The sequence below is a fragment of the Mandrillus leucophaeus genome, unplaced genomic scaffold, assembly GCF_000951045.1.
Source record: "Mandrillus leucophaeus isolate KB7577 unplaced genomic scaffold, Mleu.le_1.0 Scaffold87, whole genome shotgun sequence".
Lineage (NCBI taxonomy): Eukaryota > Metazoa > Chordata > Mammalia > Primates > Cercopithecidae > Mandrillus > Mandrillus leucophaeus.
Window position 1 is genome coordinate 4,077,059 of NW_012109474.1, and position 23,073 is coordinate 4,100,131.

General features: G+C 37.8%; 1 protein-coding gene across 2 annotated transcripts in view; it reads left to right on the forward strand.

The window, feature by feature from the left end:
* The window catches only part of ME2 (malic enzyme 2, NAD(+)-dependent, mitochondrial), a 56,527-nt gene that overhangs the window by 8,632 nt on the left and 24,822 nt on the right, over positions 1–23,073 (forward strand). For both annotated transcript variants that reach the window (XM_011969048.1, XM_011969049.1), the window contains exons 2-11: positions 2,987–3,120; positions 7,674–7,823; positions 11,095–11,170; positions 12,270–12,431; positions 13,046–13,149; positions 15,396–15,505; positions 15,612–15,709; positions 16,176–16,289; positions 19,251–19,365; positions 20,899–21,041. In XM_011969048.1, coding sequence (XP_011824438.1) covers positions 2,987–3,120; positions 7,674–7,823; positions 11,095–11,170; positions 12,270–12,431; positions 13,046–13,149; positions 15,396–15,505; positions 15,612–15,709; positions 16,176–16,289; positions 19,251–19,365; positions 20,899–21,041 — 1,206 coding nt within the window. The remainder of the gene's footprint in view (positions 1–2,986; positions 3,121–7,673; positions 7,824–11,094; positions 11,171–12,269; positions 12,432–13,045; positions 13,150–15,395; positions 15,506–15,611; positions 15,710–16,175; positions 16,290–19,250; positions 19,366–20,898; positions 21,042–23,073) is intronic.

The window sequence follows — 23,073 nt, forward strand, 5'->3', positions numbered from 1 at the left end:
AATTCTCCTGCCTCAGCCTCCTGAGTAGCTGGGACTGCAGGCACACGCCACCACACCCAGCTAATTTTTGTTTTTTTTTTTTAGTAGAGGTGGGGTTTTATCATGTTGGCCAGGATGGTCTCGATCTTTTGACCTCGTGAACCGCCCAACTAAGCCTCCCAAAGTGCTGGGATTAGAGAGAGGCGTGAACCACCACGCCCGGCAATTCATATTTCTTTATTCTTTTCTCTTTCTGTCTTAGACTAGATAATCTTGGGCGACCTATTTTTAAGTTTGCTGGTTCTTTGTCCCACTTGCTCAAATCTACTGTTGAACCCCTCGGGTAAATTTTTTATTTTCATTTATTGTACTGTTGATGAAAAGATTAAAAGTCTGTAAAACATTTGAAGAGATTTATTCTGAGCCACATAATGAGTGACCATGGCCTGTGACACAGCCCTCAGGAGATCCTGAGAATACGTGCCCCAGGTTATGGGGGCACAGCTTGGTTTTGTACATTTTAAGGAGACATGAGACATCAAATACATTTAAGATACACATTGGTTCAGTCCAGAAAGGTGGGATAACTCGAAGCGGGGGCTTCCAGGTTATAGGTAGATTTAAATTTTTTCTTATTGGCAGTTGGTTGAAAGAGTTATTATCAATAAAGATAAATGTCTGGATTATGATAGGAGGTTTTGGAGACCAACGTTTCTTCATGCAGATGAAGCCTCCAGGTAGCAGGCTTCAGAGAATAGATGTAAGTGTTTCTTATCAGGCTTAAGGTCTGTGTTGATGTTAATGCTGTAGGAGTACAGTGAGGCATGTCGACCCCCCACTTGCTATCATAACCTAAACCAGTCTTTTCAGGTTAAATGTTAGAGTGCCCTGGCCAAGGAGGAAGTCCATTCAGGTGGTTGGAGGACCTTATAATTTTATTTTTGGTTTGCAGTACTTTCATCCCCAGAATTCCCATTTAATTTCTTTGTTGATAGTCTCAATTTGGTGGGACATTATTCTCACACTTTCCTTTAGTTCTTTAGACATAGACATCTTTTAGGTCTTTGAATGTATTCAAAGATGTGAATTTAAAGTCTTTATCTAGTAAGTACAATGTTTAGGCTTCCTCAAGGACAGTTTAATGATTTTTGTTGAAAACTGGACATTTTAAATAGGGTAACAGCTCAGGAAATCAAATACTCCTCCCAGGGTTTGTTGTATTGCTGCTCCTTTTGCTTGTTTAGTGATATTTCCAAACTAATTCTTTTCTTTTTTTGAGACAGAGTATCGCTCTTTTGTGCAGGCTGGAGTACAGTGGCATAATCTTGGCTCACTGCAACCTCCACCTCCCAGGTTCAAGCGACTCTTCTGCCTCAGCCCCCCAAGTAGCTGAGACCACAGGCATGTGCCACCATGCCCAGCTAATTTTTGTATTTTTAGTAGAGACGGGGGTTTCACCATGTTGGCCAGGCTGGTCTCGAACTCCTAACCTCAGGTGATCTGCCCTCCTTGGCCTCCCAAAGTGCTGGGATTACAGGCATGAGCCACTGTGCCCGGCCTCCAAACTAATTCTTTATAAAGTCTGTATTCTTGTACATGCCCACTGAAGTCTCTGATTGGTTAGTTTTGTGGTCAGCTGATAATTAGACAAAGACTTAAATGCTTGGAACTAGTAAATTTCCCATTTTTTGCCAAGCGGCTCTGTGTGCATGTTGCGGCATACCTCCAGGCAGTTTACAACTACCCAAAAGCCTTCACTTCCTGCTTGCACAGAGCCTCAAGGTTAGCCAGAGTTGTAAGCTAGGGTCTTTTCCAGGTGTTTCCTGGATGTGTCCATAGCTCATGTATGTGACCTTCTAGAGTCCCAGTAATACCTCATGGCTTTTCAAAGCTCCAATCCCATGGTCATCTCATTCTTTAGCTTTTCCTTGTCAGCTTTTTGGTTACCCTGTTGTTTTCCTCAACTGTTATCCACTGTCTTGGGCAGCTGCTATGCTAAATTATTGCCTCTTGATTATTTCCAACAAGCACTTCTGCGGAAATGGCTTTTCACACTGGGTGAGCACCAAGTTAGGTCAAATGAAGACAGCCTTGCAAGTGGGGTCTTCCAGGAAACCACCTGACAGGTCAAATAATGACATTTTCCTGGAATGGGGTTTTAGAAGAATCTCCAGCCCCTTCTCCCTGCTCCAGTGGCTTCCAGGCTGCTGATTTTCACAGTAATTGTGAGGTGTTAGTTTTCAATTTAAAACTGGCACAAAACTTGCTGCTTACTGAAATCCAGCCATTTTTCCTGAATAACTGCTCCCTGGTTGCTACATTCCTTTGGTAGATTTCCAGAATGTTGAAGAAGTTGTTTCTGGTTATTTGTCCAGTGTTCTTGTTGCTTTTATGGAGGAAAAGATTTTCCAAAGGCCTTGCTCCAGCATTTTCACTGACATTGTTTTGATATGAAGAATTTAACCCATAGTCAAATACTAGAAATTGAAAAAGATTTTCTTATGATATAGATTAATTTTTTCTAAAGCATCATTTCTTCTATCCCCTTTTTTATGGTATTTCATGGTATGAATATACTATAGGATGCTTAACTCTTTCATAGTTAATGGGCTTTTGTTAGCTTGTAATAGCCAAGGGAACTAGAAACAACGTTACAACTAAATTTTTGTATATGCCTCTGTATGCCATTAAGAATGTTTTTCTAGAATGGCTACCTGGAAGTCAGATTGCTTGATGAATAATATGTGCATTAAAAAAATTTAAGAATACTTTAAAACTGTCTTCCAAAGGCCTAAACTGGTTTATATTTCCAGCAGTGGTTTGTGAGAATATCTCTTTTCCACACCCTGACCAATACTGGACATCAGTCTTACAAAGTTTTGAAAGCCTGGGCAAAAATAATATGTCATTGATTTTTCAAATTTGCATTTAAATTATATTTTGAAGAACAATGTCATTGCTACCCCAGTAAGTAATAATTTTTAATCCTTTTATTTCTCCTCTTTAGGGAATGGCATTTACTTTACAAGAACGACAAATGCTTGGTCTTCAAGGACTTCTACCTCCCAAAATAGAGACACAAGATATTCAAGCCTTACGATTCCATAGAAACTTAAAGAAAATGACTAGCCCTTTGGAAAAGTAAGAATTGGTTAGATGTTTCATTTTTTTATTGGTATTCTGATTAGAAAACTTGTGAGCATTATGGTTCTTATGGCATGAGAAATATACAATCTCATATAAGTTTGTGTTTTGTCAGTTAACTACTTTTATAATGATTGTGTTTTACTTCAGTGAATACTTCACAAGTATTCACTGTTGTAAAACTTAACAAATTAGTTTTTATGCTTACAGTCAGAGCAATTCAGATTTCAGTGGAATATTAGAAGCAAAGGATACCATCTAATTTGCAATCATTTTATTCAACAACTTTTATTGATCACCTACTTTGTGTTGACACTGTACCAGCCACTGAGGCTATAAAGTGGGTAATAGATAGGGTGACCATATGCTATATCACCTAATCCAGGATACTTTGGAGAATAAAAAAGAGGTGTACCTAAAGCTATCCCTGGCAAACTTTTTTTTTTCTTTTTTTTGGACGGAATCTCGCTCTGTTGCCCAGGCTGGAATGCAGTGGCGCGATCTCAGCTTACTGCAGTCTCTGCCTCCCATGTTCAAGCAGTTCTCCTGCCTCAGCCTCCTGAGTAGTTGGAATTACAGGCACCCATCACCATGCCTGGCTCATTTTTATATTTTTAGTAGAGATGGAGCTTCACCATGTTGGCCAGGCTAGTGTCGAACTCCTGACCTCAGGTGATTTGCCCACCTCGGCCTCCCAAAGTGCTGGGATTACAGGCGTGAGCCACCGCGCCTGGCCTTTTTCTTTTTCTTTCTTTCTTTCTTTCTTTTTTTTTTTTGATACAGGGTCTCACTCTGTTGCCCAGGCTGGAGTGCAGTGGCACAGTTTTGGCTCACTGTAACCTCCACCTCCCAGGCTCAAGCAATTCGCCCACCTCAGCCTCCCAAGTAGCTGGGATTACAGGAGTGCACCACCATACCCGGCTAGTTTTTGTAGTTTTTAGTAGAGACAGGGTTTCACCGTGTTGCCCGGGCTGGTCTCGAACTCCTGGACTCAAGCAGTTTACTCGCCTTGGCCTCCCAAAGTGCTGGGGTTACAGGCTTGAGCCACTGCACCAGGCAGCAAACTTAATATATATGACCAACCCAGTAACTCACAGCCCTGTCTTCTAAAAGGTCATCAACAGATAGTTATGCTATGATTGTTATTGGTCTCTAGACCACAATGTACAGTATAATGAGAAAAAGGTACATGCAGATATATTCTGAGAGCCTGCAGAGGGCATCTAGCTCAACTTGGGAGAATCAGATAAAAGCTTCCTGAAGGGAATGATGCCTAAGCTGAATTGTAAATGGTATGTTACAGGTAGCAGGCCAAGTATTCTGGGTAGAGGGATAAGTCTGCATGTAGAACTAAGCGTATCAATTGAGTTTGTTAAGTATAGGAGATTATTGGTCACTGGTAAGAGTGGTTTCTTTGGTGTGATGGAGCAAAAGAGATACTGTGATAGACTGAAAAATGAATGGAAGGGGAGGAAATGTAAACTACCCTCTCAAGAAGTTCAGATAAGGAGGGAAGGAAGACATTGAATAATAAGTAAAGCAAGACTTGAGATTAAGTATGTTTCAAGTTTAATGTTTCATCGTAGTTATGAGGAATGAGCCCAGGAGAAAGGATAATTGATAGAGCAGGGTCTCAGGGAAAGGAAGAAGGCATAGGGTCAAATGCAGAGATAGAGTGGCTGGCCTTGAGCAGGAACAAAGAACAGCTCATTCTCCAAAGCTGGAGGAAAGATAAATACAGATATTAGTAAGGATAAGTATGGAGATGATTGAGCAGAAGTAATGAACTCTCAGTTTAGCTGATGACCTTGCTTTCCTTTATGACATAGAATATGACAGTCATCACTCAAATGTAGAAGGGCCAAGGTTGAGTAGAGTTGGTGAAGAGAGTGATAAATGCTTGGAAGAGCCACGTAGCTATAAGATAAAGCTGAACAAAAGCCAGGCTTGGTGGCTCATGCCTGTAATCCCAGCACTTTGGGAGGTCAAGGTGGGAGGATCACTTGAGCCCAAGAGTTCCAGACCAGCCTGGGCAACACAGTGGGACCCTGTTTCTACAAAATTAAAAAAAAAAAAAAATTAACCAGGCATGCTGTTACACACCTATAGTTCCAGCAACTCAGAAGACTGAGGCAGGAGGATAACTTAAGCCCAGGAGGTCAAGGCTTCAGTGAGCCATGATTGCACCACTGCACTCCAGCCTGGGTGATAGAGTGAGAGCCTGTCTCAAAAAAAAAAAGAAAAGAAAAAAGCCGAACAAGAGCAGGTTAAAGGGATGAGAGCAGACCCTGATGGCCTGGTGGCAAGATCTTATTTATATTGGTGCCATTCTGCACAGCAATGTTATTTTTCCACAGAAAAGATGAAATGTAACATTCATTCAGGCTTGGAGTTTGCTGGGCTGGCAAAGGTTACATCAATTCATTCAGTTAATATTCAGGACTGCTATGTGCCTGGCACTGTTCTAAGTTTTGGAACTCCAAAAATGAAAACACTCAGCCCTTCTCTTCAGAGAGTTCACTGTCTCTGGTGGAAAGGCAGACACTGTGGAAGGGGAGTACAGTGAAAAATCATGTGGGGATTCCTAAACAGGAATGACAGGGAGATATTTGCTCAGAGTGAGAGATTTGATCCTGGGATTCAGAGGAGGAAACAAAGAGAATCCCCAAGGGAGCCCATAGAATTGGGAGAGAATGAAGCAGTCAGAGCTAGAGATCCCTCTGAAGGATGACGAAGTGAGGGCATCATATGGTTACCCAAAGTGGTAGAGGATTGTGATCCGAGAGTGGATAAGGGCATTCACCATTACTGAGCTATAGCGATCCTAGGTGAGTGCTGCCCATCACTGAGGTACACAGAAGAGTGACTAAAGTGAAATAAAGAAAATGGTAATGTTGAAGAGATCTATGACTTGCACAGCTTCCCTCTATCACATGCCTCGTAGGTCATCTGTTCTTTACTTAACATTACTTCCATCTCACAAAGCCATCCATTCCATTTTAGCAGCCCAGTTTGTTTACTTCCCTATACTGCAGAGAAATCTTCTTCCCTTTAATTTCTATCTATTGATACCATTTCTTCCGCTATTAGCTATGTAGAAAATATAATTGAAGGGATCACTTCTCCCCATTTATTCACCAAATATTTGCACACCAGTTGTATGCCACATATTGCTATTAATAGTTCCTGAACCTATAGAAGTATATGAGGTGATCGTTTCTAACTTACGGTATTGTCTAGACTGGAGGAATCCAGAAAGTCAAGAAGTGGAGTGAGAGTTACAGAGGGAAGTAGCGTATCATGGGACCTGAAAACAGGAAAGTCTAAAACATGTATGTATACATGATAGGGGAGGGGAGTGGATAGAAAAGGGCCCCCAGAGAGCACGCCACCTGAGCTGCATTTGGAGCGCACGTGTATAGGACTATGCCTGGAGAGAGAGTGCAGGCAAAGGGTGCATCAAACGCAGCAAGTCCAGGTTGAGTTGTGATCCTTTTGAGGAGCTAAGTAAGTCAGCATGAAGAAGATGAGGCTGAAAAGTAGGCAGAGGTCTTGTTAACTATTTTAGGAGCTTGAGCCTTATTTTACGACAATTTATTTGGAAGCGAAATGATCACAGTTAGGTTTTTAAGAGAAGAATGAATTGGAGCATAGGAGGAAAATTGTATTTATAAAGACTGGTAACAAGGCTTTTGAGGTAGCCCAGCTGAGAAATGGTGGTAGCTTGTACTGTGTGAGGGTGGAAGGAGCAAATGGATATATTTGAAAGCTATTTAGCAGGTAGACTCTGTAGGACTTGGTGATTTATAGGATTGGTGTTGGGGAGGGTAGGAGAGGAAGAAATCAAGAATGGAATCTGGGTTTCGCATTTGGTCATATGATAGCAGAAGAAACAAGGTCAGGGAAAGATAAGTCTGCTTTAGACATATTTAATTCAAGATGATTACTGACTTTCAAGCTTTCAAGCCGATAGTTCCCTGTTCTCTAAATTTAAAAAGAAGTTATTTATATATTTATTGACATCAATTGACAATTGCCTTTTTTGTGCTGCTTCTGCACTCTGTGTAGACCTTATAATGCTTCTAACCCTCCTGGGTTATAAACTCCTTGAAAACAGGGGTCACTTCTTATATCTCTGGAAAATAGTGCCAAGCAGATAGTGTTAAGCAAATGTTTGAATTAATGCCACTTTATTTTGCTTCCTTGTTTATATGTCAGTGTCCTTGAAGAATGATTCTTTAAGGGTAGGGACCTCATAGTGATCTTTGCATTTCCAGTGCCTTCTACAGAGCCTGACCCACACTAAGGGTTCAGTAAACATTGTTTCTATTGTTACTTCATCGTCATCATCATCATCTACCATTTAAGTACCCTCATATTTTTGTTAATTTTTAGTCCTGGGTGTTAAATAGTGATAATCTGAGGTTTGGGGTTTTTTTAGAATGTGATGTGAGCAGGGTCAATTTCAATTTTAGGTTTAACTTTCATAAGCCAAGACTTTTAATGTAATGCAGGCTGACTGAGACATTATTTACTGTGCTTAATTTCAGATATATCTACATAATGGGAATACAAGAAAGAAATGAGAAATTGTTTTATAGAATACTGCAAGATGACATTGAGAGTTTAATGCCAATTGTATATACACCAACGGTTGGTCTTGCCTGCTCCCAGTATGGACACATCTTTAGAAGACCTAAGTAAGGCTTATTTAAAAAAGAAAACTTGTAAATGGTTATTGAATAAGGAAAACATCATTCCATAACAGCTATTACGTTTCTATTTTATATATCTTAGCCGAATCACGTTTCCTACCTCACAAAAATGTAATTTTTATTAAAAGTGATTAACAAAAACCCAACATTTTATCTTTGTAAAAATAGCATCATTCATTTCTAATCTTCTTTAAATTATTGTGATTGTTAGAGTAATTATATACTTTTAGAACCTGCCCCCCCACCAAAAAAAGTCTTAATTCTGGTGGAGAGAATCCAGAATTATTAAAATTTTTGTCAATAAAGCCAAATTAAGAGATTTTTTTTCTCATTTTTTGATCGGTTTTAATTTGTTTGTTTTTTGTTTTTGAGAGAGTCTCACTTGGTCACCCAGGCTGGAGTGGAGTGCAGCGGTATGATCTTGGCTCACTGCAACCTCCGCCTCCCAGGTTCAAGTGATTCTCGTACCTCAGCCTCCCTAGTAGGTGGAATTACAGGTGCACACCACCACGCCTGCTAATTTTTGGATTTTTAGTAGAAATGGGATTTCGCCCTGTTGGCTGGGCTGGTCTTGAACTTCTTACATCAGGTGATCAGCCTGCCTCAGCCTCCCAAAGTGCTGGGATTTACAGGCACGAGCCACTGCAGCCTGTTCTCCTTTTTTTTTTTTTTTAATGAATTTTCATTTCAAATAGTTCTAGCACCTACAAACATTGTAAATGGGAAGAGTACTGAAATGGCAAGAACTGACTGTATTCCTTGAATGAGTCACATGATCCCCATGAATGTGTTTCCTTGTGTAAAATGGGAATAGCAGGACCTATCAAAGAGCTATTAGAGAAACCAATGTGACAGTTCTTTGGAAAATTATAAGCTATATATATATATATACACACACACACACGTACATACATGCACACACACACACACGCATGCTGTTTTTACTTAATCTGAGTTTTCTTGTCTTATTCCTCTAATCTATTATTACTTTTCTCAATCCTTATAATATTTTCCCCATGCCCAATTAACACATTCTTCCACGTGTGGAAATTCAAACAATGTATGACAGCTTTTATATTCAGTCTCCTGTCATCTAGTCTAGTGGCTTTCAAACTTTAATGTGTATAAGAAATACCTATGGTACTTACTCAAAATGTTGATCTCTGCCAACTTTCCTCTCCTCCCCATCCCCAAGATTTCTGATGAAAAAGAAAAAAGGTCTGGAGGTCTGGATTTTAGTGAGCACCCTCAGTGATTGTGTTGCAGTTATTCCCTGGAAGACACTGAGAAACAGACTGTTCTAACCTATATGCTGCCAACAATTACTGTAACTAAAACATTTCTGTGACATAACCATGCTGTTCAGCTATTTTATAGTTTCCTTATTAGAATGATTAAAAGATAGAGAGAAACTTGGAAATACTGATGCCTGAGCCCCACCCCCAGAGATTCAGATTCAGTTAGTCTAGACTTAGGAGTTTCACAAAAGAGCCTGGTGTGATTCTGATGTGTACCCAGAGTTGAGAACTGACTTGAAACATGAAGAGCATGGCTTATGTGTGAGGGCAAATACTGTTTATTATTTATGCAATGTATTGTGCTATGGGTTTTTTTTGTTGTTGTTCATTTTGTTTTTGTAGATGGTCATTAAATCTTAGTTGGTTGATTGATCTAAACTTTAAGCCAATTAAATCAGAATCTTTGGAGATGGGACCCTGGCATTTTACAGCGTACCAGATGTTTCCATTATATAGCCATGATTGAGATATTGCTGAACTAAACTGATTTGAACTGTAATAGTGGTGCCAAATTTAAGATACCAATGAGACAGTTAAACATAAGATCAGTTTGACAGCAATGAGGATCCGTTGGCCCTCATGTCTGCCTGAACTGTGTTCTTGAACCTGCATTTCTTCTTTTTTTCCTCCTTCTCTTCCTTCCTTCTTTGCTTTCTCTTTTGAAATCTGGATTGATTATCTGAATTAGGTAACAACATACTGTGTTTAAAATGACTTTTTGTTAGCCATTCCACAATTTATACAGATTTCAAAACATGTTTTACATGATAAATATAGTTGACCCTTGAACAACACAGGTGTGAAGGTCCATTTTTACTCAGGTTTTCTTGTCCTTTTGCCACCCTTGAGACAGCAAGACCAACCCTTCCTCTTCCTCCTCTTTTTGATTTTGTTAATAACATTTTCTTTTTTCTAGATTACTTTATTGTAAGAATACAGTATATAATTCATATGGCATACAAAATAGTGTTAGTTGGCTGGGCACGGTGACTCATTCCTTTAATCCTAGCACTTTGGGAAGCTGAGGTGGGTGGATCACTTGAGGTCAGGAGTTCGAGACCAGCCTGGCCAACCTGGTGAAACCCTGTCTCTACTAAAAATACAAAACTAGCCAGGCGTGGTGGTGGGCATGTAAAATCCCAGCTACTCTGGAGGCTAAGGCAGGAGAATTGCTTGAACCCTCCGTGGGGGGCAGAGGTTGCAGTGAGCCGAGATCATGCCACTTCACTCCAGCCTGGGTGAAAGAGCAAAACTCCAAGTCAAAAAAAAAAAAATTCTTAGTCAACCTATGTGTTACTGGTTAGGCTTCTGGCCAGTGGTAGGCAACATTAGTAGTTAAGTTTTTGGAAAATCATACAATTTTTGTATGTAAATTTTTATCATGTAAATTTTTGACTTGATTTTCTAACACCCACATTGTTCAAGGGTCAACCGTATATCCAATATTTGTCAAAAAAATAATATTAAATAAGTAAAAGTAACTTTTCACTTTTTCCTTATGCTTCAGGTAGCTCATCTTTTGTGTGAATTTATTGTAATTTTCTTCTTTCCCTTCCTGCTCCTTCAAATTTCAAATTTTCAGTTTCAGTAAGTTTTAACAGTAGTTTAGTTGGCCTTGTAATGCTCTCCTGCATTGGTGGCTTGCTTCAGATTTTTTTTGTTTTTTTTCCTGTTGGTGTATTGAGTTTATTTGAACATGAGATGTGGTTATATTTCTTCTTGGGTAAAATGATTGTATCATGTAACAATAATCTTTGTTGCATCTGCTATGAACATTGTAATTACAGTTTGAAGTACTTGAAAATGTTTGAAAATAAACCAATGTGACTTAGGTAAATCTGCTTGGAAATTATACCATGTCTTGATATTTTATTAAAATATCAAAATATTTCAATTATGAACAAAAACTTAGAAACAAAGCTGTTGTGAAATGCAAAGGTGTTTTTGTTCTGTTGCAGGGGATTATTTATTTCGATCTCAGACAGAGGTCATGTTAGATCAATTGTGGATAACTGGCCAGAAAATCATGTTAAGGTACTAATAGTACAACCCTCCTTTTCACAATGTTTTCTCTTTTCTTGTAAATTACCTCTAAATCTCCAAGAACAGTTTTTCATTGTTGCTCTGATTTATTTTGCACTTATATACATGCAGATTTAGTGCTTTGCAGCTGAAGCGATGATAATAGTAGTAGTTATAAAATGGGCTACCGGTATAGAGTTTGACTCTGAGAAAGAAATTGGAGCTAGAATACAAGGTGAGCCCTGTCGGTGTCGGCACCACTGGTGTCTCCTGCCCTCTCAATATCCTTTCCTATTTCACTAATATTATTCTAGGTAAAGAAAATACTTTAAAATACCATAAAAACTTTTGTTTATAATGGTGTTAGAAAAGTTTGATTATGCCTTTTTTTCTTTTAAATCTAAGATTGAGAACCTTAGCAAATATGAAAGTGTTAAATATAGCAAATATAAGCCCTGGCCTATTTAGTTATCTTTCATAAAGTGAAATGTAATAACTTATTTCAAGATCTTTGGGTAGGCTTTTGTAAATTTTATTATAGGCAACAATCTTACCTGCCTTTATACTCCTTTCCAAAATAAACATTGATGAATGATCATTGGTTTGAATAATCTAGCAAAAATTTGGTCAAATAATTAAACTGACAGTATCATCTTAAGACCTTCCTTATAAGTAGGTATTTTTTTTTGCTCTAGACATTTTCTTTTCCACAGTTGCTAAGGTTTTTCTTGTTTGGCCTAGGTTATTGTGTTGGAGTACCATACTGTTTATTTCTAAACTCTTATTTTTCTCTCATGGTAATCTCTCCATCTTGTTCATCTCTGCCATATTTAATCTTTCTGAAGATATTTAAGTTGGTCCTTTAGTCAGAAGAATTATATTCCTAAACCGAAGTCAGAGGGAAATCAAATCTAGTTAATGTCTCATAATAGTCAGAAATCCTAGAATTTTAAGTATGGTTGATTGGTTTATATTGGAAATTAGCCAAGAAACAATTTTGTTTTTAAGAGCAAAGAATAAATATATGTGAAGTGACTCAATCTTTTTAAAAATGCTTTTCTTTAGTGCCCCATTTTTGACAGCTTTTAATTTGCATTTTTTTGTGTTTAAGGCTGTTGTAGTGACTGATGGAGAGAGAATTCTGGGTCTTGGAGATCTGGGTGTCTATGGAATGGGAATTCCAGTAGGAAAACTTTGTTTGTATACAGCTTGTGCAGGAATACAGCCTGATAGATGCCTGCCAGTGTGTATTGATGTGGGAACTGATAATATCGTGAGTAACATCATTTTCCCCCTTTATCTTCCTCCTGTATTTTTAAAAATTTGTATAGTATCCCTCTTTTAAAAATGATAATTTAAGAAGGGAAAGTTTTATGATTAAATGTTAGTTTTTTTCTTAAACTCCACTTTTAATATTTATATAAATAATAGTAAATTAAGTCTATTAAAAGTTTCTTGGGCTGGGCATGGTGGCTTCTGCCTGTAATCCCAGCACTTTGGAAGGCCGAGGCAGGCAGATCACTGGAGGTCAGGAGTTTGAGACCAGCCCGGCCAACATGGTGAAACCCTGTCTCTACTAAAAATACAAAAAAAATTAGCCGTACGTGGTGGCACAAGCCTGTAATCCCAGCTACTTGGGAGGCTGAGGCAAGAGAATCGCTTGAGCCCAAAAGACGGAGACTTCAGTGAGCCAGGATCATGCCATTGCACTCTAGCCTGGGTGACAAGAGTAAGACTGTCTCAAAAAAGAAAAAGTAAAGTTTCTTGAAGGGCAATACATTTAAAAAATTGTATTAGTAATTTTTTATTTTGCAATTTTTATTGTATGTGTTTAAACTGATTATATAATATAAATTATTTTATTTTTACATTTGTTTTGTTTTGTAGGCACTCTTAAAAGACCCATTTTATATGGGCTTGTACCAGAAACGAGATCGCACACAACAGTATGATGACCTGATTGATGAGTTTATGAAAGCTATTACTGACAGGTATTTTTTTAAAAGTTTGAGTATATGAAAGCACTTTTAATGGGGGTGAGGGCGGGGTAAAAACTAAAGTTTTGTTTTGTTTTCTTTTATTTCTTGTGAAGATAAGCAGGAGGCGATTAAATTTTTGAGAACTTTGTTCTACTGGCTGTCTCTGCCTGATTAGATGTGCTGGTTTGAGGTGGTACCCATGGTCTGCCTTGCTTTCTTGAGTTACCTGACATTTTGAGGGAAGTCTGCCCTCACTGCTCCTGTCAAACCTTTACTGCTCAGTACCTTTTTCAGCCTTGACCTTCCGGCTCACGTCTACCATTCCACTGAAGCTGTTGTGCAGCTTTCATATTTTAAGTTCTCTGACCATTTGGTCCTCCCACCTCTCTACCTCTTTGCAACATTGACTAAGGTTTTCCCACTTCTATGTCCTTGAAACTCTTCTCTTGATTGCTAAACAGCTTCCTCCTAACTTGGTCTTCCTCCCACCTTTCTCTCTCTCTTTTTTTTTTTTTTTGGTCATCTTCACAGGTTCGTGCTGTCTTACTAAATGTGGATAACCACCTAGTCCTCTTCTCTTTCAGCCATGTCAACTATGACCTTTATGCATGTTACTACTAAACCCATAAAAACCCATCTGTAGTCCCCCTGCTCTTCTGAGGCCTGCATTTCTAATAATCAGAATATTCCATCTGGATATTCTGTTGTGTGTGCATATTCATATCCCACACTGAACTCCTTTCCTTTCCAAACAACCTATCTTCTGTATTCCCACCTTCTATTATTGGCAGTAACATTCATCCTATTGCCAAAACTTTGATCTTGGCGTTATGTTTGACCCTTCTGCCTTCTCCATCAGTCTCCCGTGCAGTCAGATATTCCTCAAATTCAGTGGGTACTACCACTTAAATGTCTCTTGTTTTCCATTACCACAATCTTGCTCTCTCCTTATGTCTCTTCTGAAGTTTTCTAATTCTTCCTCTAGTTTCTCTCCTCTCCAGTTCATCTCCACCTTAATACCAGATTAATTGTTTTGAAACATGTACTTCATTATGTCATTCTTTTGCTTGAAATCTCTCATTGGTTTCCTATTGCCATAGGATAAAGTCAAACTCTTTACCTTAATGATCTAACCCTGGTCTACCTTTAAAATTGCTGGCATGTAGAAGGTATTTAAAAATTAATTCCTTTTCAGAGTCGAAGTCAACAAGTCTAAAACGGAACTTTATATCTTCCCAGAAATTGTCATCTCTCCTTCTTCCTCTCATTTTCCTACCTTGGACAACCAAATAGTATCTTCTTAGTTATCCCAGTTACCTTGACATTGTAACAGCTTCTTCCTCATTTCCCAGTTGTTCCTTATCAATTTCTATTCATCCTAATAGCTCATAATTACTTCTTTTGCTTCCTGCACCTTCTGCTTCAGATCTCTTGTCTTCGTATCACAGTAGCCTCCTAGTTGCTTCTGCCACTCACATCTCTCCCCACACCAATATGTGCTGCGTATCACTGGCAGGTTTATCCTTCCTAAAGGGAGTCAGTCATATGTGAATTTTTTCCTTTCTTGGCAGCCTTCACTGTTTCTACATGGGATGCAGAAGAAAGTCCCTCTTCTCTAATTTAGCATTAGAGATTCTCCCTTATTTGGTCCCAACCTGCATTAACCAACTTCTCCCTTATCTCTTAATGTAAACCATGAAATGTATAGCCAGACTGTTGAAAATTCAGGGTCACCCTAATAATAGCCTGCTTTTCTTTCTACCTCTTTACTTTTTGTTCTTTCAGGGCCTACCTCCTTTTCAAGCCTTCCCTTACTACTTTAGCTCACCTAAACGATTGACATCTTTTGCTGAATGTCAGTGAACTCAAATAGCAATTATTTTTCAGTTACTTATTTAATATATACTTTCTTGTGTTGCTGTTTAACTATTAATGTAATGAGAATATGCATATCAAATATATATTTTTTGAGTTCAGAGTCAAAGGAAGTATCTCCTGGACACTTGAAAATAGTTTACATAGATTGATATCCCATGGGTTTATCATGGTGCCACGTTCTTTTTAAACGCCTCATACTTTTTTTATTGAATAATTTCTACATTTTGGATCTAGTCTTTTACAGGCTCTGAAATTTTTCAGATGGCCTTAATTGAACTAACAATACATTATTTTTGAATGCTATTATAGGGAATATTAGGTGGAAAGCTGTTTAATAGTATTATTTTCATCACAACTATTGTGGGTTTTGCTGTTTTTAGATATGGCCGGAACACACTCATTCAGTTCGAAGACTTTGGAAATCATAATGCGTTCAGATTTTTGAGAAAGTACCGAGAAAAATATTGTACTTTCAATGATGACATTCAAGGTAAAGCAAAAAAAAAAAAAAAAAACTTTAGGGTTTGGATTCCTACTTTTTAAACATTTTTAATGTGCCCATTTTTTATTTGTAAAACTCTTTGTTTTTCTTATAGGGACAGCTGCAGTAGCTCTAGCAGGTCTTCTTGCAGCACAAAAAGTTATTAGTAAACCAATCTCCGAACACAAAATCTTATTCCTTGGAGCAGGAGAGGTAAGTTTTGTAGGCTTTTTAAAACTTAAGCCCATCCTCTCTTCTAGAATTGGAAAATGGGCAGAATATTGATATTTATAAAAGAGCATAATGACCCTGTAATTTTGTTGAGATAGAGGGTATGAAATCAAGACTTCTTCTATAAAACAGGTAATTTAAAATATGTTTAGAGAGAATATCACAAAGAATTTTTGTTTGATTCGTAAGGGAAAAATAAACCAAATAGTTTTTATTATAGCATATAATTTTGCTATTTAGAAGGCTATTGGGGGATGTATGTTTTGACTAGTACACAGTTTGGTACTTTTTGTAATGTTGGTTTTCATCAAATATGTTGTGATTCTTTAGCATATAGCATATATATAAGATTATATAAGATTATATGCTATATAATCTTCATATATAAAGTAATTCAAGCATTGCATCATACTCTAGTATATATTGAAATTTATGTTTTGTTGAACAGGCTGCTCTTGGAATTGCAAATCTTATAGTTATGTCTATGGTAGAAAATGGCCTGTCAGAACAAGAGGCACAAAAGAAAATCTGGATGTTTGACAAGTATGGTTTATTAGTTAAGGTAAGGTATTTAAAATTTGGAGAAGCAAAAGAGTGTATTATATTTTTAGTTGGATTTTAAAAATATTATTCCTTAAAATCTTGTTTCTCATTGGAGTCTCCAAATTATACCAATTGGGACCTTCCGTTCTCTTTTTAACAAATGTCCCCAGTCTTGTTGTCTTTTACAAAGACTCCTGCTTCATATTTAATTAATCTGTATGTTGGCATCAGACTTACTCTTTCTTGCTTTGTTCTCTTGCTCTTAAGAGATCAAATGGCCACTGTACAAGTATGATTGTGTTTGACACTCTTAAAACTAGGTTTTTAATAGGAACTGAGAATTTCCTGATTAAATTACAGTATTGCAGAACTTTTGATATTTGAGCAGAATTTTTTTTTTTTTTAATTTTCTTAATTTTTTTGTGGGGGGGAAGGGGGATGAAGTCTCTCTCTGTCACCCAGGCTGGAGTGCAGTGGTGCTATCTCACCTCACTGCAACTTCTGCCTCCTAGGTTCAAGTGATTCTCCTGCCTGAGCCTCCTGAGGCCACTGTGCCTAGCCATGAGCAGAAATTCTTAACCCTTTGGAGATGATAAGCCCCTGAAGCCATCTAATAAAAATCTATGGACCCTTTCCCCAGGAAAAAAGCATGTGCTCCTGAAACCAATTTATGGATAATAAAGAGCTTATCTCCCAGATTAACTTAGTACCTTTGGGCCTGACTATCTTTGTTGGCATTGATTACCATTTTCACTAGCTTAAGAATGTCATATATCTTCTGCTGTGTAACACATTGAAATATAAGTAAACTGTTTCATAGTTAAACCAATCCAGTACACAATGGTATTATATTTTTGTATGTACACATTAAAATATAATGGTATAGCTGTTGCTTGGCATTTATGTCTGTGGAGCAAGCTATCTAAATGTACTTTACTCCAGTTCTAAAATCTTTTCTTCTTAATTAGAACCAGTATTCTATTAGTACAAAAAATAAAATGAAAAATTGACATATGTGAATGAAAAATCTTGAGTGCTTAAACTACATGTAATTTAAAATGTAATAGTAGTTATATACCAGACATTGTTATAAGACTTTACATGTATTATCTCCTTTAATCATCTCAAAAACCCCTATGAAGTTTTACAAATTAAGAAACAGTTTAAAAGGTCAAGGGAGTTATCCAGAGTCATCAGCTTATAAGTGACGGAGGCAGGACTCGAAACCAAGTATCCTGACTGTGAAGTCTGTGCTCTGAATAATTAAACTGTGCTGCCTCCCAAAGAGGCTGTAACTACCATATTTAACTACCATATTTACTAGTATGTAAGGGACAAGGATAAAACATCACATATTTAGAAGGCTATTGGGGGATGTATGTTTTGACTAGTACACAGTTTAGTTTGGTACTTTTTGTAATGTTGGTTTTCATCAAATATGTTGTGATTCTTTAGCATATTGGTAGGTCAGGTCTAACACGGTATTGGTAGCTACAATGTGTTTACTTAGCACAAAGTGAGAACCCTGTCCATCTCCATGTTCATTATCAGATTATATATTTCTTTTCCAGTGTGCAGGTAGCTTGGCCTATGGGCATTAGGCTTCCAGTGTCTCCTGGTGACCCTAAACACTGCCCTTCATTTTGAAACTTTGAAAACAGTGACTTCTTATGTCACTGTTTGCTCAGCCTGGTTTTCTGAGCTGACTGATGATAGTGTGTTGCTTTTCTAGCCCCTGCAGGTTCTTATCTGGGGTTATCTTGGAGTTCTGATGGAAACACACTTTTTCAGGAGAAGTCTTCTTTTTTACCAAAATAAGAATATGAACTTCTCAGGTGGTTTTTGCATTGAGTATGTTTTTGTCTGCCTCAGATCTTTGAGAAACTCTTCATTGTTCTAGTCTGTCAGTGGTATCTCTTCTGGCTTTGTGGCACTACTAAGAATTTAACGTTTATGGTTTTTGACCTGGGACTTGGAAAAGAAAACATGTCTCTTCATTCAGCCATCTTTAACCAGAATTCCCTGTTCCTCTTGTTTCTGAACTCTTGGTAGTACAAGTCCATGGTGGCTGTCTGCAATTCTGAAATCCTAAAGGCTTTGAAATTCCAAAATTTTTTCCGAAATTTATTTTGGTGACCAATCTGATTGCCCTGAACTTACCTAGTAGCAAAACCTGACTCAAACTACAAAGAAGCTCTTGGTAATCTTAACCTTTTGTACTTGATGTGACTATTCGTAAGTTTGTTCAGTTGTGGAGTATCTGTTGGGAGGGAGAATATGTAATATTTGATATATGCCATATTGTATTTCTAAAATATGAAAAATTCTCAGCCAGGAGTGGTGGCTCATGCCTGTGGTGGCTCAGCTTCCCACTTTGGGAAGCTGAGGTGGACGGATAGCTTGAGCCCAGGAGTTTGACACCAGCCTGGGCAACATGGCAAAACCCCATCTCTACAAAAAAAATTAGCCAGGCATGGTGGTGTGCGCCTATAGTTCCTAAACTATAAGTAGTTTAGTGTACCTAAACGACTCTGGAGGTTGAGGTGGGAGGATCACCTGAGCCCAGGGAGGTAGAAGCTGCTACTGCACTCAAGTCTGGATGACAGAGTGGTACCCCATCTCAAACCAACCAAATTAAATTAAATATGAAAAATTCCTAATTCCAAAACTCATCTACCTCAGATAAAGGATTGTAGGCTTTTGTGCCATAGTGGACTTAGGAAGACCTCATAGAGTAAATGCATTTTTTAGAGGAACTAGAAAGTTTCTAGGAATAATGGGAGATTGGATTTTTGTTTTATATTTGAGTTTATGGACATGATGAAGATAGAATTGGAAGATACAGGTTGAAGAGGAAAGTAAATGAAAATGAAAAGACATTTCTATTGTGGAAACAATGTGTAACTCATAATGATGTCTTTTTATTTCATCCTTAACATGCGTTGACTAAAAAAATACTGTATTTTATCTCAAAATTTAGGGGCGGAAAGCAAAAATAGATAGTTATCAGGAACCATTTACTCACCCAGTCCCAGAGAGCATACCTGATACTTTTGAAGATGCAGTGAATATACTGAAGCCTTCAACTATAATCGGTAGGTAAAGTTATTCTGATAAATAATTTTACTTCCTAACTGTATGTTGCCAGTCATAATTACCATGTAGGATTACTAAAAATGAGTTGGCAGTTTTATGTTTTACCTAGATTTCAGCTTGTACAATGTTTTTCTGTGATAACTTTTTGGTTACCATGCATGAAATTCAGTTACCAGATGTTGCTTTATACTTTTAGGTCCTAGACACTGTGCAGTCGATCATGCTTTGCTTTTAGAGTTGGTATGACTATTGGACTCAAAACATGAAAAAGACCAAAGCCATTTGCAGATTTTACCAGGGAAATTCTGTGCAGACTCAAAGTTTTCTTGGGCAACAAAGCTGAAAACTTTGAGTGTGACATTGCATAGCTGCCATCAGACTATGCCATCATGGCATTACCTTCTCAGCAGAAAATGTAAAAATGTTTAAAAGAGGAGCTATTTAATTTTCTATATAGCTGTAAGTTGTTTTGTTTTCTTTTTTCTTTTTTTTTTTTTTTTTCGAGATGGAGTCTCGCTCTGTCGCTCAGGCTGGAGTTGGCTCACTGTAACCTCCGCCTCCCAGGTTAAAGTGATTCTCTTGCCCCAGCCTCACAAGTAGCTGGGATTACAGGTGCCTGCCACCACGCCCGGCTAATTTTTGTAATTTTAGTAGAGATGGGGTTTCACCATGTTGACCAGGCTGGTCTCGAACTCCTGACCTCAGGTGATCCACCTGCCTCGGTGGGTGAGACTCCATCACAAAAAATGAATAAATAAAAATAAACAACTCCCCATTTTCCCCACCCCCCCACCCCCTAACAGCCACCATTCTACTTTTCGTCTCTATGAATTTAACTACCTCATATAAATGGAATAACATGGTATTTTTCTCTTTGTGACTGGCTTATTTTATTTAGCATAATGTCAAGTTTCATCCATGTGGTAGGTAGCAAGTTTTATCTTCCCAATTAGAGTGATGAAGATAGTCGTATACTCTTTTTAAAAATTGGCTGGGCATGGTGCCTCACATAATTCCAGCACTTTGGGAGGCCGAGGCAGGCAGATCACCTGAGGTCAGGAGTTTGAGACTAGCCTGGCCAACGTGGCGAAACCTCGTCTCTGCTGAAAATACAAAAATTAGCCAGGTGTAGTGGCACACACCTTTAATCCCAGCTACCTGGGAAGGTGAGGCATGAGAATCACTTGAACCCAGGAGGGGGAGGTTGCAGTGAGCTGAGATTGTGCCACTACACTCCAGTCTGGGTGACAGAGCGAGACTCTGTCTCAAAAAACAAAAAGTTAAAAGAATAAAATTTCCCATGATTTACTATGTGTATAGTAGACAATAAATATTTAAGTGAGAACTTTCAGCATCTTGTTTTTTCTTTTCAGATTTGAGATTGCGTTCTCATAGATTTTGCATTGCTGAGATAGTGCTGTCTTTGTGATATTACCTGTGTTTTTGTTATTGCAGGCCTATTGTAGAAATGCTATTGATAAGCATTGCTTTTATACCTGTAATGAAGTTGCTGTTTTTCCCTCTTACTACAGGAGTTGCAGGTGCTGGCCGTCTTTTCACTCCTGATGTAATCAGAGCCATGGCCTCTATCAATGAAAGGCCTGTAATATTTGCATTAAGTAATCCTACAGCACAGGCAGAGTGCACGGCTGAAGAAGCATATACACTTACAGAGGTATTACTAATTACATGAATTGATATGTGTATTATTTTCCCTCCACTAGCTTATTAATTATACATTCTTACACACTTGTTCTAGTGGTTTCCCTAGAGATTACAGCATGCATCTATGGGTGATCAAAGTCTGATATAAATCATTGCTTATGCCAATTATGGGAAACAGGTACTTTATAACTCCATTGAAATGCCCTCACACTGTTTGCATTATTCTTGCAAATTTTAATTTTCTATGTATTTTAAACCCAAAATACATGATTGTTATATTTTACAAAAATTATTCAGATTTACCTACATTTTAATTTATCTATCACTATTCTTCCTGCAAGTCTGCTTCTACCTAGGATCATTTTCCTTCTACCAGAAGAATTCCTTTATTTAAGTGTAGATCTAATGAATTCTCTTGGTAATTTATTTTGCCTTCATTTTGAAGGATATTTTCACCGTGCATAGAAGTAAAAGTTGGTAAATACTTGAGCATTTTGAAGATATTTTACTGTTTTCTGACTTTTGTTTTGTTTTTGATGACATATCATTGTCTTAGGTTTTTAACAGTTTGACTACAGCAGACCTTTGGGTGGCTTTGTTTGCATTTATTCCACATGGGGATTATACTGCTCCTGAATCTGTGGCTTGATGTCTGTTTTTGGTTTTTGTTTTTTCTGTTTTGAAAAAATACCAGCCAGTATCTCTGCTTTGGCCACATTCTCTTTCTCCTCTTATGGGACTCTAATTATATGGTCAGAGATATATCTCACATATCTTTTACACTGTTTTCTATGTATATTATCCCTCTTGCTCTCTGTGTTTCAATCTGGTGATTTCCTTTGGCCCTATCTTCCAGTTTGCAGATTCTGTGTTCAGCTGTGCTCATCTGTTGTTAGGTTCTTAATTTTAGTTACTGTGTTTTTTTCATTTGTAGAATTTCTGTTTTATCTGTATAGTAATTTATTAATTTAGTAACAGACTTAAAATCATGTACTGTAGAAACAATCAATTTCTAAATATTGCCTTTTTGTACTTACATTTCATGAAACATTTCTTTTTACTCTCTTCAAATGCGTCATCACCATCAGTGTTTGTCTTTTCTAGGGCTGTTTTTTTTGAGTCATCTGGCAGCTGTGGAGAACAAATTTTTATTTATATCCAAACTGTTTAAGATAGACTACTTTTAGATCTTTGACACTAGCATGGGTTATAGCCCAATTAGAAATATCAGCCTATAAATCACTTGACATTTGGGTTTTTTTCCTACCAGTCTGTAAGGATGTAGTTGTAATCTCCACAATTACTTTCTATATTGTTCTGGTAAGTGATCTAACTGGCTCTAGGAAGTGATTTTTAAAGGCTTGTTTACAATGATGTCTAGCAACTGTAATTGCTAGATTACATCCTTGAGATTAAGTAATAAATCTGTGATACATTTTTTAATCTTCACTCCTTTAAAAAAAGATTTTTATAATAGAAAAATATTATAGTATATGTCTTAAAAGCTAAGGATTCTTTTAAAAATATAACCACAGGGCCGGGCATGGTGGCTCACGCCTGTAATCCCAGCACTTTGGGAGGCCGAAGCAGGCGGATCACGAGGTCAGGAGATTGAGACCATCCTGGCTAACACGGTGAAACCCCGTCTCTACTAAAAATACAAAAAAAATTAGCCGGACATAGTGGTGGGTGCCTGTAGTCCTAGCTACTCGGGAGGCTGAGGCAGATGAATGGCATGAACCCAGGAGGCGGAGCGTGCAGTGACCTGAGATCGTGCCACTGCACTCCAGCCTGGGCGACAGAGCAAGACTCTATCTCTAAAAAATATATATATATACACACACACATATATATGTGTATGTATATATGTGTGTGTGTATATATATGTATAACCACAGTACTGTTATACCTCATAATTTGAACAATAATTATATCTTGTCATTTAATTTTTTTTTTTTTTTTTTGAGACAGGGTCTCCCTTGGTCGCCCAGGCTGGAGTGTAGTGGCACAGTCATAGCTCACTGCAGACTCCAATTCCTGGC